At 45.8% G+C, this 13,063-nt stretch overlaps 1 protein-coding gene across 1 annotated transcript in view; it reads right to left on the bottom strand.

Moving 5' to 3' along the window:
* The window catches only part of LOC119976488 (choline transporter-like protein 4), a 105,616-nt gene that overhangs the window by 39,000 nt on the left and 53,553 nt on the right, over positions 1-13,063 (bottom strand). Inside the window, exons 2-9 of the mRNA XM_038817029.1 lie at positions 12,345-12,393; positions 11,211-11,284; positions 8,798-8,876; positions 5,194-5,293; positions 2,818-2,946; positions 2,123-2,183; positions 1,063-1,174; positions 103-186 (exon numbers count right to left, since the gene is read on the bottom strand). Coding sequence (XP_038672957.1) covers positions 103-186; positions 1,063-1,174; positions 2,123-2,183; positions 2,818-2,946; positions 5,194-5,293; positions 8,798-8,876; positions 11,211-11,284; positions 12,345-12,393 — 688 coding nt within the window. The remainder of the gene's footprint in view (positions 1-102; positions 187-1,062; positions 1,175-2,122; positions 2,184-2,817; positions 2,947-5,193; positions 5,294-8,797; positions 8,877-11,210; positions 11,285-12,344; positions 12,394-13,063) is intronic.

The raw sequence follows: 13,063 nt of genomic DNA, 5'->3' as shown, positions 1-13,063 counted from the left end.
TGTGGGAGTAGGACTGGGGAGGGACAGCAGGGGTGAAATTTAATCAATGGCAAAATGCCAACTGGTAATCACGGCGAGCTGGCAGACGCAAAGGGAACTCACATTAAGATCCAATACCAGGACTTGGTAAAATCCTCAAAAATCCTCATGCCGACTTCCTTGGCATTGAAGCTGCTCAGCAGATCCCTGGAATGGACAATCCAACAGTTAGACTCCAACACAAACAGCATTTGGAAAACAATGTTGCATAAAACCTTTCCTGCTCCCTCCCCACCCACCCCAGCCCCTTGCTCAGTACCTCAAACTGTTCAAAAAAATATGAGTTGTTAATGTCACAAGCAGCCTCTCAAACAGAAATGTGACACCGAATAAGATGAGGAAGTACTAGGGGGCAGGTGATCAAACGTTTGGTCAAAGAGATGGGTCTAAAAGGAGACGAGTAGGATGGAGAGGTGCGAGGGTGAGGGACCCCCCCATCTGCATCGCTCTAATTCTGACCTCCTCGATTTCACTCGCTCCGCATTGGTGGACGTGGCCTTCAGTGACCTGGGCTCCAAACTCCGAAATATAAGCTCCCCCCTAGATATATTTCGGAGTTTGGAGTCCAGGTCACTGAAGGCCACGGCCACCAATGCCGGAGCGAGTGAAATCGCGGTCAGAATTAGTGGAGCGCAGTATCTCGGGGGGCTGTGCGGGGGCTGATGGGAGGTTACAGAGATAGAGAGGGATTGGACAACAAGGATGAAAGCTTTAAAATCAAGGTGTTACCAGACCAGGAGTCAGTGTAGGTCAGTGAGCCCTTGGACAGGAGGGAAATAGGATTTGCTGTGAATTAAGACAAGGGAGAGCAGAGACTGGGGTGGGGGAGAGAGAACGTGGGGTGGGAACCAAGCAGGAGGGTGTTGGAATTGCAAGTCCTGGAGGTGACAAGGACAGGGGAGAGGGTTTCTGTAACAGATGACCTGAGACAGGGGCGAAGTTGGGCAATGTCATGGAGGGGAAGAAAGCACCTTTTACGCATTTGAGAATGGCTGCTGTTCAAAACACTTGGCACAGACTTACCCAGCAGCACCTTTCACCTCTTCAGCTGTGGCATTGCCCATGGTGGTACCATCAATGGTAAAGTTGGCAGGGTACACCACATCGCCCAATTTTGGCACACACCTACCGAAGACTGGAAACGGAGAACAGAAGCTGGTGATTTCAAGAGAGACAGCGAGGGGCGCTTAAATCTCCAACCCATTTCTCTTGGGATATAAACCTCATTACTTGTGGCAGAATAGGTGGTACAGTGGTTAGCACTGCTGCCTCACAGCACCAGCGACTGGGTTCAATTCCAGCCTTGGGTGAGTTTGCATATTCTTTCAGTGTCTGCGCGGGTTTCCTCCGGGTGCTCCGGTTTCCTCCCACAATCCAAAGATGTGCAGGATTGGCCATGATCAAATCGCAGGGCTACAAGGATAGGGTAGGGGAGTGAGCCAAGCAAAGTGCTTTTCGGAGAGCCGGTACAGGCTCAATGTGCTGAATGGCCTCCGTCTGCACTGTAGGTATTCTATAGAAAACATCAGCAAACTGTGTAAAGCAAGATTCCACAAACATCCACAGAGTAAACAGCCAGTCAGCTGGGATATTATCTACTAAGTCACTGGGGAGAGTGCTGTGGCCTTGAGATCTTTGATATCCACTTATACAATGGACATCTTAGCAGCTCAGGAATTAGTGGCTGGGAGGGGCGCAGGGGTGGGGTTTCAGGGAGGATTTGCAAGGTTTTTTAAAGTTTTCGAGTACCCAATTATTTTTTTTTCCAATTAAGAGGCAATTTAGCGTGGCCATGTCACCTACCCTGCACATCTTTGGGTTGTGGGGGTGAGACCCACGTAGACAGGGAGCCGGGTTTGAACCCAGGTCCTCAGCGGCGTGAGGCAGCAGTGCTAACCACCGTGCCACCCTGGTGCCTGTATTTTAATGAGCAGCTTCACTGCGCGCGGGGAATGCCAGGGTGGGATTTGGAAAAAAAATAGGTGGGTACTCGAAATCAATTTATTTTTAAAATACAGGCATGAGCAGAATAACATCCCCACTCTGACAGAAACACGTAAACCAGGAAATATCAGAGACTTACGCGGTGAACTCGGGATAGTGTACGCAGGACATAATTCTTTCGCCAAAATCTCATTCGGTTTCTGAAAATACAACAATTTGACGATTTGTGTCAGTTTGGCTCCCAACAGGCACACAGGATGGACTGAAGTCACGTGTAGGCCAGAACTGGATGGCAGATTTCCTTTCCTAAAAGACATTAGTGAACCAGATGGGCTTTTGCAGCCACCAACATAGCATCATGGTTACCATTACCCGAAACCAGGTTGTTGGGTGGGAGAGCTGCTCGTCCTTGCCTGAAAAAATGGCTGAGGGATCCTGGCATCCTAAGGGCCTTGATTTAAAGTCTCGGCCAAAATCTGGCACCTTCAACAGTGCAGCACTTCCTCGGCATTGGCATCATGGTGTTCAAGCACCTAGAGTGAGACTTGAACTTACAACCTACTGACTCAGAGGCAATTGTGCTATACACTGAGCCACTAGAGAGAGGACACTCGGTAAAGAAAATTGAATGCACATCAAATTGATCAATTGTCTACACGTTGATCCCAAGATTGGAGGGCGTGGGGTGAAAAGCACGGTTAGGAAAGTAACGTCACCACGTGAATGGCTGCGTCTTTCCCCTCGTCAGAAAACACCCAAACCTTCAATCACACAATCAAGCAAGAGGAAGCTGTTTAAACGCGGGAGGGGTAGATCAGACACAGTGGTACTCACCAAGGTGGTGGTTTTGAGGTTAATGGAAGGGTTGCAATATTCCTGTTGGAAAATCATATCTGGTGACAAGACCGAGACGACGGACAACACTGGGAGCCAGAAATTGTCAGGACATTTTGAAACGCAAACCTGCCAAACAACAAAAAAAAAAAAGATTTCAGCATTTCAGCTCGGATAAAAGATCAGAGACAGCCCGCGAGACAGCTGATCAGCCTGTCACATCATCCGCTATGTCACACAGTCCTCCAAGATACAAGAACAAGCGCAAGATAATTGCAGGTCATGGGAAGACGGGAATAACTTGAAATCTGCTTTGCTGTCAAAGAATCAGGATAAAACAGCCAAGGAAACCTCATGCAAGATCACAAGCGTGCTCATCGATTATCAAAAATGCAAATTCTGACAATATAAACATCTGTTAAAATTCAGTTGCAGATCTTCGTAAGGACCTCATGTTTACATGCAAAATGCCAGTGTGGCCTTGCACATGAACTTTTATTTTGTTTTTATTTTTAAAATAAATTGAGAGTACCCAATTTTTTCCCCCCCTATTAATGGGCAATTTAGTGTGGCCAAATCACCTAACCTGCTCCTCTTTGGGTTGTGGGGGAGAGACCCATGCAGGCACAGGGAGAATGTACCGCCCCATACCGGCCTCCCCGAACAGGCACCGGAATGTGGCGACTGGGGGCTTTTCACAGTAACTTCATTGAAGCCTATTTGTGACAATAAGCGATTATTATTATTGTTATTATTATTATTAATGTGCAAACTCCACATGGACAGTGACCCGGGATTGAACCCGGGTCCTCAGCGCCGTGAGACAGCAGTGCCAACCACTGGGCCACCACACTGCCCTATTACACATGAACCTTACCACGTAGGTACAGTAAGGCACTTGGAAAATAAATGGTACATTAGTCTTTATTTGTCTTATAATTCAATTCCTTTGTAAAGAAAACATATAGCACTGCTGCCTCACACCCCAGGGACTTGGGTTCAATTCCGATCTTGGGTCACTGTCTGTGTAGAGTGTGTACATTCTCCCAGTGTCTGTGTGGGTTCCTCCTGGTTCTTCAGTTTTCTCCCATGGCCCAAGGATGCACAGGTTGGGTGGATTGGCCATGTTGAATTGCCCCTTAACACCCAACGATGTGCAGGTTAGGTCACAGGGCTATGGGAATAGGGTGGGAGAGTGGACCTATTTTCAGAGGGTTGGGGACAGACCTGATGGGCCGAATGGCCTCCTTCTGCGCTGTAGGGATTATATGGATTCTTAAGGGTTTCACAATACAACAGGGTTAGTCTCCATACCGAAGGAAGGGCATTGCTGCAATTTCAATAGGGCAACTAGGCTGGTTCCTGGGATGGAGTTGGGGAGGGGAGTCCTACAAGGAGAGATCGAGTATACTAGGCCTGTAACCCCTGCAGTTTGGGAGAATTAAGAGGTGATGTCATTGAAACATAAAACATTGTTTGAGAGGCTGGCAGAGTTGAGGTTAGAAGGGCAGCACAGTGGCACTGCTGCCTCACATCGCCAGGGACCCGGGTTCAATTCCAGCCTTGACTGTGTGGAGTTTGGCACATTCGCCCCATATCTGCATAGGCTTCCTCCTGATGCTCCTGTTTTTTCCCCCCACAGTCCAAAGATGTGTGGGTTAGGTGAATTGGCCAAGCTAAATTGTCCCTTAGTGTTAAAAGATGTGTAGGTTAGATGGGGGTACGGGGATAGGGCGAGGGAGTGGGCCGAGATAGGGTGCTCTTTCACAGCACTTCTGCACAAGTGGGATTCTATGGATATTTTTCGCAGGCTGTGCAACAGGGTTACTTCGATTTTTTAAAAATTTGTTCCTGGATGTGGGTGTAACAGGCTGGGCCAGCATTTATTGCCCATCACTAGTTGCAGTTAAGAGTCACATGTAGGCCAGACCAGGTAAGGGCAGCAGATTTAGACATCATCGGACTTTTAATTCCAGATTTCAGATTTTACTGAATTCATATTTCACCATCTGCAGTTGCGGGATTTGAACCTGGGTCCTCAGAGCATTACTCTAGGTCTCTAGTTTACTAGTCTTGTGATGATACACTATGCCACCACCTCCCTTATGAGGAGAAATGTCATCAATCCAGTGCTTGTTGAGTTCCCTAATCCTAGGGAGTTGTGGTTGCTCAGTTGTTGGGAATATTGAAGACAGAGGCCGATAGACTTTTACATACCAAGGGAAGCAAGGACTGGGAGGGCAGTGCAGGAAGGTAGAGTTGAGTTAGAAGATTAGCCACAATTTTGTCAAATGGTACAGTAGATTCAAGGGACTGAATAGCCTACGCCAGTTCTAGTTCTTAAGCTTTAATGAACGACCCTGATGAGGACAGTACCTGAGTTGTTGGACACTGAAGGCGGTTGAGGGCAGATGTCAGGATGCCTGTCGGTGTGACACATTTCAAGATGTCAAAGTAAAAGACATAGGATTTACCCCTTGAAAGAGAGAAAGATCAAAACATTTAGTCATCCTCGTTCGCCAGGTGCCGACTGAGCGAAATTGTACACTTTCTACCTGCTCTCCTAATGTCATCCGCCACCTCATCTAGCTAGATTGGCCATGCTAAATTGTCCCTTAGTATTAAAAGATGTGCAGGTTAGTTGGGGGTCCTATATTTGCAGATGATACAAAGTTGGGTAGGAGGGTGAGCTGTGAGGAGGATGTAGAGTGATTCAAACAAGATGATTTGAGTGCACATATGAAAATGAAAATCGCTTATTGTCACAAGTAGGCTTCAATGAAGTTACTGTGAAAAGCCCCTAGTCACCACATTCTGGCGCCTGTTCGGGTAGGCTGGTACGGCAATCGAACCGTGCTGCTGGCCTGCTTGGTCTGCTTTAAAAGCCAGCGATTGCATGGCAGATGGAGTATAATTTGGATAAATGTGAGGTTATATGCTTCAGTAGCAAAAAATAAGGCGGCAAATTATTATTTGAATCGATGTCAATTAAGAGAGGTGGATGCTCATCAAGAACTTGGTGTCCTCATACGTTAGGTCACTAAAATTAAGCGCATAGGTGCAGCAGGCAGTAAAGGCGGCAAATAGTATGTTGGCCTTCATAGCAAGAGGATTTGAGTATGGGAATAGGGATGTTTTACTGCAATTGTATGGAACATTGGTGAGGCCACACCTGGAATATTGTCTCAGTTTTGATGTCCTTATCTGAGGAAGGATGTTCTTGCTATGGAGGAAGTGCAGGGAAGGTTTACCAGACTGATTCCTGGGATGGCGGGACTACCATGTGAGGAAAAACTAAGTCACAGGATTATATATTTTTTTTAAAATAAATTTAGAGTACCCAATTATTTTTTTCAATTAAGGGGCAATTTAGTGTGGCCAATCCACCTATCCACACATCTTTCGGTTGTGGGGGTGAAACCCACGCAGACACGGGGAGAATGTGCAAACTCCTCACAGTGACCCAGGGCCGGGATTCAAACCCGGGTCCTCAGCACCATAGGCAGCAATGCTAACCACTGTGCCACCCCCGTCACAGGATTATATTCATTGAAGAGTGAGAGGGAATCTCAAAAAAAACTTTCAAAATTCTAACAGTATTAGACAGGGTTGATTCAGAAAGAATGTTCCCGATGAGGAGAGAGTCCAGAACTAGTGGTCATAGTTGACGATAAGGGGTATATCTTTTAGGACTGAGGTGAGGAGCAATTTCTTCCCCCAGAGAGTGGTGAACCTGTGGAATTCATCACCACAAAAAGTAGATGAGGTCAAAACATTGCCCAATTTCAAGAAAGAATTATATGTAACTGTTGGGGCTAAAGGGCTCAAGGGATATTTGGGAGGGGGGGGGGGTGGAGAAAGAGGCTGGGTCAGGGTATTGAACTTGAAGATCAAATATGATCATGATGAGTGCAGAACAGGCTTGAAGGGCCAAATGGCCTTCTCCTGCTTCTATTTTCTATGTATGTTTCTATGTATAGGTGCCAGCCTCCTGTCTTCGAGTAGCAATTAAGCTGCAGGAGGCATCACCACAGAAGTTGCTTCTATCGTTTACCCGACAGCTATCCTCAGGGCTCCCCGAAGAGAACATTCAGGAGGCTCTTGACTATGCTCTGCTGCTGTTTCAATCACGAGGAATAAACTCAACATAAACTTTTAAAAATTTATTTCATGGGATGTGGATGTCGCTGGCAAGGCCAGTTCTCTTGAACCGAGTGCCTTGCAAAGTGTTTTCGGAGGGCAGTTAGGAGTCACCCATGTTGCTATGGTGCTGGACTTGCACATAGGCCGACCATCCAAGAATGGCTGATTTCCTTCCCTAAAGAGCAATCGTTAACCCAATGGAATTCCTTTTACAACAACTGGATGATAATGGTCCTGCTCACTATTGTATTGACTGAATTACACCAGCTGCCTTGATGGGATTTGAAACTGTGTCCCCAGAGAACTGGTCTGGGCCTTCAAATTACCAGACCAGTGAGCTTACCATTATGCCCGTCTCCCACAGTGTGAAGGATTTATTGAGTCCAGGAAGTTTGTTGATTGAAGATTAAGCAGGCTAATAACCTGAGGGCCAGATCCTTATTATGGAAGAGAGGGTGGTGAAAATATGAGCTACAGTTCCCAAGGTCAAGAGGTGATTGGACAAAGCTAGTTGTAAAGGTTGACTGACACTTCCCTAGTGAAAGTTGACACGTCACCCCAAACTCTGATATCCATTCATGAAACTCATCTCCATTTATCAGTTCCAAGTAGGCTGACAAGGGGTGGTTGGGGAGGAAATAAATCATTAGGTATACACACACATAGAAACCAGCGTATCCATATTTCATCCCCATTCCCCCCTCCAAATCCTCCCCCCCCCCCCCCCTCCCCGCCACCACCACTATGGCCCCGGTGCTGAATGTAGGAATTTAAGGTACATAATATTATAGGTTTTTGGTACAGTAAGGGCTGGATTATTAGTGTCTATGACTGCTGCAGTAGTGTTTTTAAAGAATCCTGGTTTGAAAGGTTGGGATCCAGGGGTGCAATTAAGGTGTTGTAAAAGGTTTGGGCTAATGCAGTTTTATTTGGATTGCCTGGGGAGAGGGGAGGGATCCCTCTGGCGTCAATTAGTTTCAGCTTGGTAAGATAATGCAATTACTAGGTGGAGCCAAGGTATCAGCCATTTTTCAAAAAAAGCAATTCAGTTGAGCTGTGAGCAGAAGTCAAGCATTTTAAGTGGGTTTTCAGGGATAGGGTGGAGGTGTGGGCTTGGGTAGGGTGCTCTTTCCAAGGGCCGGTGCAGACTCAGTGGGCCGAATGGCCTCCTTCAGCACTGTAAATTCTGTGATTCTATGATTTTGCTCGCACTGCAATGGAGTTATAGATATGTCTGCGGACAGACCAGCAGTTTCTTACCAAGCAGTTCAAAAGAGTGTAATTAGAAGATGAGCTGAAATATACTGAAGAAGCTTTGGAAGAAAGCCAGAGTTTCTGCATGGTTCTGACAGGATTCAGATCTTTTCTTTAAAACAGTGGCACAAGAACTCTCTTTCTCACAAACAAAAATCTCTGTTGAGCATGAATTCTTGAGTGCTAACTGTTTTTAAAAGTGGATTGAGAGCGGAGTGGGTTTTTTGTTGTTTGAATTGGAATAAAGATAGCAGTTAAGGGTCACTGTATTCATTGTATTGATGAGCATTATTTAAGGAGTAATTGTGAGCTATTTTCTGGTGTGATGTTTTAATACTGTGTTAGTAATAAAGTATGTGTTAATGTACCATATCCCTATGTCTTTGTGAAATCACTCCTGGAGCGAAATATCCTTTCCTCACTGTCCCCAAAATTAAAATAAAATATTGGGGTTTCTGTCCAGTATGCTAGCCACTGTTTGGTCTGGTCTGGGGTGGTAATACCCAAAGGTCACACTGCACCTTTAAACTGAAAAGTCTTTCTCTTCCGCCTCAGTTTGAAATCCAGTCAAACAACTACTTACTCATTACCCCCGGCACCACAATACATTCCTGTGGAGTTCCTGGGATAGATCACTTCACGTGGGTCACCATATAGCCAGGCTGAAAAAGGTCACAACAAACAGGGTCAATACTAACAACCTCATTCCAGCAACAAAGCTTTATGAAGCAAAATAAATAATTGGCCAAATAAATGGCCAACAGGTCGGTACCAAATCAAAGAGCAACAGGAATACACATTTCAGAGTGTTTTTTTTGTTTATATTCGTAAAGAGCTAGGAAATAAATGTTTGTGAATATATATGCCGGGGTGCCACATTCACTCTGGCACTGTTCTGAGTAACAATGTACCAGTCACTCAGTCACACTGAGAGCAGAAAGAAATAAAGTCAATACTGCATCCTCATCGAGCGTTAAGTGTTTTTACCTTATGGGAACCAGAAGACATGGCAAAGGGAGTTGAATATTTCCTTAGAAAAATGAGACCAAGTGCAGGCCTGTGTGAGGAATGAGCAGCAAATTGGATAGTTCTTTCCAAGGTCTCCTTCTGTGCTATTTTATTCTATCATGCTATAATTTTAATCTTACATCAGTTGGCCTCCGCGTTCCACTGTAGTAAATGTTGATGTCTACATTCTGGAAACTTGTGAAAAGTGGTCAGGCTGTAATTTCACCCTAGCACAGTGGGACAGTTATGGGATTACAGCGTGACTTGTTTACATAGCTATTTCTCATTATACATTGTTGCATTGTGCTCAGTGCTGGAAAGGACAATGTGGTACTGGGGAAACATACAAATCACATGATAATATCAAGAAAGTCACATGACTATTCAGAGTTTGAATAGAGTTTCATCAGAGTTTGGTCGTTGTGTTAATGGAGATAGCTCTATCTCTAGGACTGGGACTGAAAAAGCCTACGGTCTTGTATATCTGCACATAGCTATGTTCTATATTAAACAGTTACTCTCCAGATTATATTGCTCCGACCCTCTTCCTCAGACAACCATCATAACCTGCGTCATATTTATGCACGGCACAAGAATTTCAAATCTAACTTTTCTTTTCTTTTACGCAATCATGGGACGAGGGGGGGCACGTTTGGCAAGGCCAGCGCTTGTCACCCAATCCCAACTGCCCTCGAGAGGGTGATGAAAAGCTGCCATGTTCAATCGCAGCAGTTTGTGTGATGTAGCTGTACCCACAATCCTAACTTTCCCCATAGTGGTTTGGTACGATGACCGTCTTCAGAGGACTGTTCAGAATCAGCCACCTTGCTGTGGATCTGGATTCACGTGCAGGCCAGACCAAGTAAGGACGGCAGATTTCCTTCCCTGAAGGGCATGAGTGAACTTGATGGGCTTTTTGTTTTTTCTATTTTTCCAATTAAGGGACAATTTAGCGTGGCCAATCCACCTATCCTTCACCTGTCCAGTTTTTGAAAGGGATGCTTCTTCTTGTAGATGGCGCACACTGCAGGGAGTGAATGTTTGTGGATGGGTGACAATCGTGCGGGCTGCATTGTCCTGGGTGATGTCAAATTTCTTCATGTTGTTGCAGCTGCACTCATCCAGGCATGTGGAGAATGGTCCTTCACACCATGTGCCTCATAGATACACTTTGGGGGTTCAGGTGGTGAGGATTCCTGACCTGCTCTTGGAGCCACAGTATTTAGACGCCTGGTCCAGATTAGAACATAGAACATAGAACAGTACAGCACAGAACAGGCCCTTCGGCCCTCGATGTTGTGCCGAGCAATGATCACCCCACTTAAACCCACGTAAACCGTATCCCAACAATCCCCCCATTAACCTTACACTACGGGCAATTTAGCATGGCCAATCCACCTAACCCGCACATCTTTGGACTGTGGGAGGAAACCGGAGCACCCGGAGGAAACCCACGCACACACAGGGAGGACGTGCAGACTCCACACAGACAGTGACCCAGCCGGGAATCGAACCTGGGACCCTGGAGCTGTGAAGCATTGATGCTAACCACCATGCTACCGTGAGGCCCATTAGTTCCCAGTCAGATCTGGATTCTGGGCCAAGGGGCGTGAGTGGGAAAGTGGAGTCGAGGTAGAAGATCGGCCAAGATAGTATTGAATAGTGCAGCAAGTCTGAGGGGCTGAATGGTCTCCTCCTGCTCCAAATTCTGATCCTCCCATGCGAGGCATGTACTTTGTCTCATTGCCCTGAAGAGTTAGGCATGAGGTGGGAGCTTGAAACTGAGAGCATTCTCACTCCTACACAACGACAGGTTGAGGACAGGATCTGGGTCCATCACTCACCAAAACTGGCTCGAGGAACAAAGTGTGTGACACTCAGCCAGAGTCAGGAAGGCTGGGGGATGACCGAGAGCACCGCGAGGCAGTGAGTCAGAGGCAAATGACAAAAGAACTGGAGACTAACATTGAACCCAACATGACACTTACCCAAGATCCCCACGACCATATAACCCACAATGAAGACCATAAACAAGGCACAGCAGAGGATGTCAGTGCAACTCCTGCAGTGGGGAAAAGAATATAAGGAGAATTATCATTTTCAAGCACGAATGAAAGACTGAACAATGTACACATTAGGAGAAAGAGCTCACAGGAATATTAAACAGTGTTTATTAATAATCTACAATATTTCACATTTGAGGAGGGATGATACTTGCATTGCAGGCGTTACAATGAAGATTCAATAGTCTGACACTTGGGGTGAGAGGGTTGTCCTCTCAGTCCAGAGATGATAAGAGGCCGAATAAAATGGACTGAAATCCACTTGTGTTTAGAAGACTTGAGAAGATTGAAACGTACAGGACGCATAGATCGTTTCTCCTGGTTGAGGAATCTCAAACAGGGAAAGACTGGCGATGAGCCATCCAGACTCGTTAGCTCAGTTCTCTCTTCACAGATGCTGTCAGACCTGCTGAGATTTCCAGAATTTTATGGTTTTGTTTCAGATTCCTATATGCCCAGTAATTTGCTTTTATGGCAGCACTGGGATGGGTGTCTCACGAGGAAAGACTGGGCAGGTTAGGCTTGTAACTGCTCGCGTTTAGAAGAGTAAGGGCCGATTTGATTGAAACATTTAAGACCCCGAGGGGTATTGAGAGGGCAGATGTGGAGAGGATGTTTCCTCTTGTGGGAGAATCTAGAACTGGAGTGGGGTCACTGATTAAAAATAGAGGATTTAAAATCAAAGCGGTAAATAATATTTTTCTCCTCAGCGTGCAGGGAGCCATCGGAGCTCTCTTCCTGAAAGACATTGAAAGCACTCTTTGACTATTGTTAAAGCAGAGGTGTATGGATACTTGGTAAACAAGGGGATGGGGTAGGCAGGATGCAGCTTTGAGGTTACTATCAGATCAACCATGATCCTACTGAATGGCAGAGGAGGCCTGAGGCTGGTTCCTGCTCCTTGTTCAGATGTATGCCTGAACCTATAGGGAGGAGAAGGGGGTGGGGATTTAGGAGTGAGATGAGGAGAAATTTCTTCGCTCAAAGGATTAGGAATCTTTTTGGGACATGTCCACCAGAAGGCTGTGGAGTCATGATCAGTACCCGGTTTCATTTTACCTGTTTTTGATTGGGCCGTTGAAAGTCGGGTCATACTTCACCGATTCCCCTGGTGACAGAAAGGAAACAGCCGGGTTAGATTCAGCGACTCCTTTTAAAAACACAACACCCAGAGTCCAGCACCTCCCACGAACAACTTTAATTACTGAGAAGCCAACCCCCACGGTGTGCAGGTCAAACAAACAAACACACAATTGCCCCTGGTAACAGAGTCAGAGAGATCGACATCACAGAAAAGGACCTTCGGCCCATCGCCTCTGCACTAGTCAAAAAGAACCACAAGAAGGGTTTTTAAAAAATAGATAAAAGACTGGCATTGAGTATTGAGCTACACAAATGGCTAGTTCACTGCAATGGAGTTTATTTTTAAAATACAGCAAAGAGTTCAATAAACCAGAAGTGGCTGGTTTGTGGAGGGGGTCGAATATCAGGTTACAGGCAGCAAAAATAGGAATAATTTTTATATCAATACTTTGTGAAAAGCCTTCTTGCTAAGAGGTAGCACATTTATTGAAGACATCACATCTGCTTTTCTTGTTTTAAGATGGCTCCCCAACATCCCCTCCCCCATTCGTTCCAATCTCCACAATTGAACTCTCTTCAAGAGAACATGTTTATTATTTGAGGTGATTTTGACAGGCGAGACATAAAGGGACTTGCATATGTGTACATGTATGGTACGGTACACATGGTCACTGCCACTGGAGGGAGTGGGCGTT

This window comes from Scyliorhinus canicula, chromosome 13, assembly GCF_902713615.1.
Source record: "Scyliorhinus canicula chromosome 13, sScyCan1.1, whole genome shotgun sequence".
Classification (NCBI taxonomy): domain Eukaryota; kingdom Metazoa; phylum Chordata; class Chondrichthyes; order Carcharhiniformes; family Scyliorhinidae; genus Scyliorhinus; species Scyliorhinus canicula.
This window is presented reverse-complemented; position numbering and strand designations above follow the sequence as displayed.